The sequence below is a fragment of the Sesamum indicum genome, linkage group LG13, assembly GCF_000512975.1.
Source record: "Sesamum indicum cultivar Zhongzhi No. 13 linkage group LG13, S_indicum_v1.0, whole genome shotgun sequence".
Classification (NCBI taxonomy): domain Eukaryota; kingdom Viridiplantae; phylum Streptophyta; class Magnoliopsida; order Lamiales; family Pedaliaceae; genus Sesamum; species Sesamum indicum.
The window spans coordinates 1,003,544-1,012,929 of NC_026157.1; the positions used below are offsets into that span (position 1 = coordinate 1,003,544).

The window sequence follows — 9,386 nt, forward strand, 5'->3', positions numbered from 1 at the left end:
CTGAACCCAGCTCCTTCCAACAACAGATGCTTCAGAAGATTGCTGAGTGCTGTCTGCAGCATCTTGTGGACGTGGAGAAGGCAATCCAAATGAGGATATAGATAGAGATTTTCCAGAATAGATTGCCCAATATCCAATGCAAATTTGACGGATATGCGAGAGGAATCCCCTGATCTTTATCTGAGATAATAAAAGCAAAATAGCAGATACAGCAGATTATTAGTAACAAGGACCAAAGGTTCCTTAATATCAGAAACATATAGATGGAAATAGTTTACATAATGGCATTGATAAAGGCAAATTATAGCATATCAAGACTACATACAAGACTTGCATATTTCTCCCTTGCATGTCAAGTTGCATATTTCAAGAGATGCCTCAAAGACTGTTCATACTTTGCCAAGATTGTTGAATGGACTTAGTTAAGGGTGTCAGATTCAGATATCCATGTAGGATTCAAATGCTGGATACCTTCAGAAATACTCTGACATTAGCCATGGTAAATGGGCAGGTCATTCATTCGTCTGTCTCACCAAGGCTAGGTAATATCATTTTATTCGATCTTTTTAAGTTTAGTTTTTAGATAACATAAAAGTTCAAAGATGTAGCGCCTAAGATTGACACTATAACTATATGATGTCAAAACCAAAGCATCTAAGTCATAATCATGCTAAAAGAAACTGAACGAACATTCAGTTATTCTTCTGTTAGTATATTGTGGATGGGACTTAATGTGAATGACAAGTATCAAAAGTCAAAGAGGTTTATGAAGCATCAATCACAAAAGTAGAGAACCATTCACTGTACATAGAGCATCTACGGGGATACAGATACAATATATATACAAAAGGGTCATATTCAAGGGAGAGAATTGAGTTGGGTCATTTGAGAATCCCCTACTGGATCAATATTGCCCAATGCTGAAATCACACGGTTTTCAAAGTGTTACCCCAGTCTCCAGGGTATGTTAAGTTACTGGGATCCAAGAAATAGGAAATTTATTATAAATGATGCTTACTTAAATATATTGAAGTTAATATGCTCAGGCGAGTAGATAATGAGCAACTTTTATTTTTTTATGAATAATCATGAGGCAGTTGCAGGAAAAATAATATGTAGGCATACTGGCTTATTTCCTACACTTGTTCAGGATATTAATAATTATTTTTTACCACCATTAATTGATCCTAGAGAATCACGGTCCTAGTAGCTATAGGTGTAAATACATCAAACTGAATTGAACATATTTTCACGATTGGTTTCAATTTCTAATCAAGCTTATCCCGTAAGCAGTCTCACACAAGCTTTAGTTGGGCTGAACACAAACTGTAGGTTTTACAAAGTACATACATTTCAATATTCTTTAGTTTATCAAGTTGAGCTCAAGTTCAGTTTCCAATTAATCAACTAGAAAGGGTATTAAACCTTGTCATCCCTATCGAGCTTAATCTAGAGCATGTAGTTTCCTTTGAGCCGTATGAGTAGCCTACTTGAAACTTCTCAATGAACTCAGTTTGCATTGTTTTTGAGAGAATTTTCCTTCGCTGTAAGAGCACATTTACTTCAGAATGTAATTAATGGAGCACCATCAGCCCTGTCACTGTCTTCCAGGCCTAAACTCGACATTATTGCACACCAGCTTGACATTTTATGACTTACATTTCAAAAGATCCATCAGTCATGAAACTTCTGCTACATTTTGGCTCCGTTTGGTTCGTGTGATTAGGCATGATAACATTATTTATCATGACTAATCAAACGTTTGGTTAGTATTATTAGAGCTCGGTATTAATATCGGGCCCAGTCTTATTAATCACAATGTATAGTATTATGAATCATGCCTATGTAACTGGTATAATTATTCCTACAAGTTAAGAATAATTTTTTTGCCTAATTTACCATTGGATTCTCTCGTCTTTCTCACCTCATCTGCGCTCTCTCCCCTCTTTCTTCCATTTTCTCTTTCTTCTCCCCACGACTTAACGGACGCTTATTCCTCCCATTTTCTCCCATCTTTCTCCGATCAAAATCCGACGATTCTATATTCTCTCAGCGAGATTCTTTTGCTGTCGGTGGACGACTGAAACAGCGAGGAAGATAGTATTATTAAGTGACGCTTATTCCTCCCCTTTTCTCCCATCTTTCACCGATCAAAACCCGACGAATAAAATAATAATTTAATAATAAAATATAGTAAAAATATTACTTCTTCCTTTTTTGGACATTTAAAAAATATTTGAATTTTTTCATTAATTACTTATTTGAATACGTATTTTCAACTTCGGCTTTATATAAATATAGACAAAAAAAAAGTAAATATTTCACAAATTAATTTTATTTTACGCAATTGTATATCAATAAATAATTCAGTGGTTTTTTTAATTGTTTTTAAATCATTCACAGCTACAATATAAAATATAAATACCTTAAAAATGGATACCCTTTATAATCTTTTTCCATTTAATCATACGTTATAATCCTTTCAATCAAACACCATATTATATTATCAAATGAGATATCCCACATGCAATACCTCAAACCAAAAATCATATAATGCAGGACAGGATTAATAATCATTCAATTTTCATCCTATCTAATCCCATCACGCTTAATCCTATCACACGAACCAAAAGGGCCCTTTAAGTATTGTTTGTGATTTCATACAGGCTTAGTAGCACAAGCTACAGAAAACTCAAAAGTGAAACTACAAAGTTTTTCAATGGGTTCAACTCCCCAGGAAAATGAAGAGTTAAACCGGCAAAAGCATATATGTTTGCAACAGATTGCAGATCATTTAGTTATGAATACACAGGACACAAACTTGTGGGAAAACTGTATGTAGTTCAAGCTTTCAACATCTTCATATTTCACCAAACAGTGCAGGTAAATAATTCCATGTAACAAATACATGTAATGTAACTTACAATGTGCTTATATCCAATGTTGTTTTTTCCAGCTATTGTTTCAATCATGTACCACGCATCGGTGTCAGGAAGTCCCAGACCAGCCTCCATAATAGTAAGAAAAGAGAATTTCATAATCCAGAGCATGAAAACAATAACTTTAAGGATAAATAAAGGTGTGAGGAATCGATTGAGAGCTGATAGAAGAAGTACCATATGCGTTGCTATAATGATTAGTTGTGTTGTCACCAGTGTTGCATAATTGGTTGACCTAACATAACAGTAGCAAATAAAAAAACTGTAAGTAAAGGCCTCTTCTGTTCAATTTTATTTTCTGGAATTATTGTCCCACCCCATATACAAGCAAGAGAGAGTGATGGCACCAAATAGGGTTTTACACCAAATATCGTTTTCCAACATGATGGATTGAGGAAACGCAAAAAACTTAGGGATAGCTACCCAGAGCCCGCTGGTTTGGGGCAGGTTATAAAGCCATATGGGTCCCAAGGCTGGTCCTGGGTTTGGTGTTTTGGATCCGGTTCTTTTAGTATTTTTATATATTTTATATATATTCATATGATGCATATTCATATGACGTATATTCATACATATATTAAAACATATATGTATATTTTATTTATGCTTACTTATAATACAAAAAATTAATACTTCTACAAATTAAAATAATAATATAAAAAAGTTAGTAATTTTAAAGTATTATATATAAGTAACATATATTTTGAAAGTACTGATATTATAAAGCCTAAAATATACACATGAATTTATAAAAGGAATTTTAGTCTTTCAACAATATGATTGTCTCAAGATTATATAGTTATGGAAGTATAATCTTTTAACAAAATATTTTTTTCAATTTTTGAGAATTAAATCAGGTTTACTGGGTCAATGGTCCAACCAGTTTTGTCCGAGATCATGAACACACACCACTCCTGTCGCCATCCCTCGCAAAAATAACCAGCAATCTCATTTCAACAAAGGAAGATTTTCCATTGTCTTCATCCCTCCACTTCCAACTGGATGATGTAAATGGAATGTTCACAAAGTAAAGTCATGAAGATATCTCCAAAAACGCTGAAGGACTTAATGGTGCTAGTTCAATTTTTGTTTCTGAATAAACAATGTAATGGCACACCTTCCTAACATCATCATCTCAAATTTGTTTCACCAAGAGGTAACACCACCGCAGGATGTAAGTGGTTCTTCAGTATAAAATGTTAAAGTAAATGGAAGCTTATGCAGATACAAGGAAAGACTTATTGCAAAAGGATTCAGTCAGACATACAGCCGAGCAAGAGATGTTAGTTGGAATAGCAAAAGATAAATTCAATATAAGTAATGCTCTCTTTAGCAATAAATTCTCAGTCCCTACATCAATTAGACATCAAGAAGGCTCTCCTTAATGGAGACCCGGAAGATGTACTTTGATCTTCCATCTGTATTTGAGTACATTGGGACAAATAAGGGATACAGACCAGAAGAATCCTTATAACCTCAAACAATCTCCAAGAGCACAGTTTTAGAGGTCAAAAGGAGATTCAGAACTACAGTTATACCCAGAGCCAAGCTGACCCTACAATGTTCTACTAACACTCCAGTCAAAAAGTTGTCCTTCTAATTGTGTGTGGATGGCATAATAATGATAGGTGATGAAACTGCAAAGTCTGAGGGAAAGAAAGAACAACTGCAGATGAATTTGAAATTAAGGATTTTGGAGTTCTAAGTTCTTTCTAGGCAAAGAATTTGCAGGATCCAAGGAGGATATCTTTGTTAATCAACAAAGTATGTCCTGGATTTACTTAATGAAACTAGCATGCTTGGATGCAATCATGCAGGACAGCTGAAACCCCAAGAAGCCAACCCAAAGTTCCAACATGTCGAGAGCCAAGATCTTGTAGATAGAAAAATACCAAAGGCTCCTGGGTAAAACCAACTATCTATCACACTCAGCCCGATACAGTTTTCAGAATGAGTATGATGAGTTGTTCATGCACTCATGTTGGAGAAGACTTTGAAGCTACCAATAGAAATTTGAGGTAACTTGAAGGAACGGCAGGAAAAGGATTACTCTTCAAGAAACATGGATATCTACAGATAGAAGCCTATACAAATCCAAGTGAGCAGGATGTGCTATCGATAAACAGACTTCAAAATACTGTGCCTCGTTGGTGGTAATCTTGTCACTTTGAGGAACAAAAAACAAAACATGGTAGGTAGAACTTGTGCTAAGAATGAGCTCTGTTCACTTGCTCATGGGATCTGTGAAGTGATATGGATATATAAATTGCCAGAAACTTGAAAATTCACATTCCTTCATGGATTGTGCAGTTTAATGTCACAATAAAGCAGCAATTTCTATTGCTCACAACCCGTTTCTCGAACATGCTGGAACTTATATGAAGGTGTCCCTATGAAGCTTACATTTTTTACACTTGCTTATCAGACTTTGTAAAGGAAAGGGTCATTTTCCAATAGCTGCTATCGGTGGCTTCCTCAGTAAATTGCATGGAAAAACAATGTAAGTTTCTAATTTAAAGACCACTAACCAAATATCAAACAGACAACCATATAAACTGAAAAATATTACATGTATATAGAAGAATGTAATGAACATGCTTAGTGTTGTAAAAAATGAGCAATGATTTCAGTTTAGTCGACAGAAACATGTGGGCATTTCAGTTAAATCAAAACGGAATGAAGCATCACAATGAAATGTCCTTACTTGCTAGAATAGCGGTCGAGCAGATAGTCAAAGTATCCTTCCCAAAAGCTGCAAAAATCACACATAGGATAAACAGTCTACAATATACAAATGCAATTAAATAAGTAAAAATATCAGGTAACAGCTGCATTATAGAAATAGCTTTTAAATGCTGTCACTGAGACCAGTCATCTTCATTTTCTATTTAGAGCCTAGCCAGGTTAAACATTCATTATATCTCCAATTAATCATTATTACAGTGGAAGAATTCAATACATCCAAACATTATGCAATAAAGAAAATTCCTATTCACTTACCTGCTTAAAATTTGCAAGCACTAATGTTCAGCAAGAAGAGTCGTACATCACAGTTTAGGACTCAACAGTTTATGTGAACAACTCAGACAGTGTCTATTAGCCTGTAACTTTTTTATTGGTCATAAAATTGACATAGAGATTAATTTTCAGGGAAGAGTTGTTACTGTAGATAATTATTTCTTTATCTTATTTATGTTTTCCGGATTTGGAAGCCTGCAGATATCATTCCAAGGGCCAGCATATCATTAATTACGAGTTTTAATAAATCCTAGCCTCCTTGGCCCACAAAGGACTTGATTTCCTGTTGTTGATTTTATCTAAAATTATAAAGTGGGTTTGTGAATGTTTTTGACTGGTTTAGCTTAATGTTCTATGCCTATATCAGTAATTTGATTCTGTATGCTGTTCTATGATACGAGTACAGAATAACAACCATAAAGAATTGGGGTCTAATGTTGGTAAATGACCCAGGGCAAAAGGACTGGAGCATAACACATGACACACAGTTGAAGTAGCTCAGCCTACACTCACATTACAATAAAATACTTCAATTCTGCTAATTCACCCAAACTAGTCGGATAACTTTTATTTATCAGTTGTCTCTACAAGTTTCTACTCAACAGTTACTAGATAGAGACGAGTGTAATCAGATTGGCATCTAGAAGGCCACTCCAAAAACTAATTGTTAAGTATTCTAGTCTTGGAGTTATAATTTGTTTTTGTTCCAGTATTAGCATGAACTCTTTCCTTTTCTAGCAATGCCCACCAAACATGTTGTGAAGTATTCTGGTCTTTTATAGTTTATTTTTGCTTCAGTCATCAGCATAAATTGTGTGAATTATTCTCAAATTTTCCTTTTTCTTAGTAATGCTCACTCAAACCAACCTGTGGTCACACTCGGTTTTCTCTTGCCTATGACTAATGAAAATAACACCCCTTCTATTCGTCAATGTGCAATTCTTTTTATTCTTAATAAAAGGATTGTTATATTCATTGCTTGATCCAATGAGATTCATAAACAAGAATACCTAGTGCAAGTGCGATCGGGCTGAGCTGATGCATCTAAATAATATACATTCTTAAATTAGCAGGACGTTTAATGATTTATTGGTAAAAAATCCGATTTTTCTCCACAACAAATAGCTATTTTCCATATAATTGATTTGAGGGTTACAGATTGAGATTTAAATTGCGTTATATAGGGATAATTACGTCAACACCCTTGAAGAATAATCAAATTACGCAAACCATAACTAAATTGTCAACCCCCATGGTTATAATTGTTTAAAACTATCACCCCTTCCTGACATTTTTCAGTCCCGGAAATGTTAACGCTATCACATAAGACTATAAAAATTCAATTTTTCCCTTTGGCTTTCTGGTCTACAATCTGACAAACCTTTTTGCAAAGTATACCCTTCTATATGCAAGGTTTATTTGATATAACGCAGGGTCTAAATGTAATACTTTCACTAGTTAAAAATTCCATTTAGATTTATCTAGTAATTTCATACATATATTTCTCTCTTTTAAAAATTTTAAAGTTAATTTTTTTTCATATGAAAAAGACATCAATTACTAAATTATAATTTAACCAAATTAGTAATTTTATCATATTTATTATATTTGCACCTTTTCTTTTTTTTTAAAGTCTTTTATTAACTATAATCAAACAAAATATAATACCAAATATATCTTCATTTATTATCTAGTTAACTAAGAGTTAATTCTTGCTGCTGCTTTTTTTCTTTTTCCCTTTTCCTACTTATGTCCTTCATCTTCCTCCACTCACCATCTACCTACTTTCCTTTTCTTTCTTTCCTTCCACCCACCCCATCACAACCCTCCAACCTGCCTCAACCACCACCATCACCCCTACCCCGTGAAGCACTATTCCCCAACCCCACTTCCTTCCTCAGTGCCCCCACTCCCGTGTTCGCATCTACTACCTCTACCACACTATCCTATGGGGTTTGTGTGCCTAAGCATGCCTATACGTGTGTATGTGTGTTGTAGAATTATATCTATAGGAAGTTAGGTGTATATCAGGATAGTGTATAGCAGAATATTAAGGATTTGTTAGCGATTTCTTAATTATAGTTGGTATCCTGTTTTATGGAATCTTGCTTCCTTTTCTAGGGACTAGTGATTCTCCTTGTGTAAATATTCTATCCAAATATTGAATTAGGACATGGAAAGTAATCCTTCCAGAATTTTTACACAGTATCAGAGCTAACCATAGCTTCGACTCTGCTGAAACCTAATCAATGTGCAGATTTAATGACCGATTTGGACATGCTTGTAGCATCCAATTCATCGACACTTCTCATACGTCGGTTATCCCCAAATTTTAAAGCCTTTGTGTCAAAAATTGATTAGGTCCACGTTCCCTCACCAATTCTTGAAGCCCTTAGAATACTAGAGTGGAAGGTGGGCACCTTGGAAGAAATTAGAGCCCTTATGGAATTGGACGATCACATCCCTTCCATACAGTTAGGTGTCAGTGGATCTTTTCCGTCAACCATAAAGTGCTGAAAGGTACAAAGCTCAGTTAGTAGCAAAGGGCTACACTGAGTCTCATGGAATTGACTACCATGAGACATTTGCTCCTGTTGCAAATTGAACACCATCAGGATTCTTCTCTCAATAGCAATCTATATGGATTGGCCTCTCTTAAAACTTGCTGAAAGAATGCCTTTCTGAATGGAGACCTCAAGGAACAAGTCTACATGGATATAACCCCAGCCTTTGACCAAGTGCACAAGTGATAAAGTGTACCAATTGAAGAAATCTTTATATGGGCTTAAAACGGCCTCCTTAAGCATGGTTTGACACATTAACCAGTGTTCTCAAGAGAAACGGCATTGCTCAATGTCAAGCTAACCATACACCGTTCAGGTGAAGAGTTGACTCCTCTCATAGTCTATGTTGACGACTTAGGAGGAAGAAATCAATCATCTAAAGTAACTTTTATCACATGAATTGGGGATTAAAGATTCGGGTCATTTGAGGCATTTTTGGGGATGGAGGTTGCAAGATCAGTCAGAGTATCTCATTGTCACCACGGAAGTATGTGTTAGATCTTCTTAATGAGACTTGTATAACTCGATGCAAACTGGTGGACACCCAATGGATCCAAATATGAAGTTGGGGGCTCGAACGAGGTGTAGATTGAGGCAGGTATCAGCACCTTGTGGGAAATCATATATATCTAGCTCAATATGCATCCTGATATTGGGTTCTGTTAGTTTGATCAGTCAATTCATGAAAATTTCCCAGTGAAGAGCACATGGAAGCAATATATAGAATCATTAGATATCTCAAAAGTGACTGGGCAAAGCGCTATTCTTCACGAAAACGACTACAAGGTCTATTGATGTATTCACAGATGCAGATTGGGTCACATGGATAACCAACAGAAGATCTACATCAGGGTATCCTTCTTTT

General features: G+C 35.2%; 1 protein-coding gene across 1 annotated transcript in view; it reads right to left on the minus strand.

The window, feature by feature from the left end:
* The window catches only part of LOC105176035 (DENN domain and WD repeat-containing protein SCD1), a 32,986-nt gene that overhangs the window by 9,095 nt on the left and 14,505 nt on the right, over positions 1-9,386 (minus strand). The window contains 4 exon segments of the mRNA XM_020698596.1: positions 1-180; positions 2,925-3,008; positions 3,117-3,174; positions 5,644-5,691. The exon segment at positions 1-180 is cut by the window's left edge and continues 39 nt beyond it. Of these exon segments, the coding sequence (XP_020554255.1) occupies positions 1-180; positions 2,925-3,008; positions 3,117-3,174; positions 5,644-5,691 (370 nt within the window).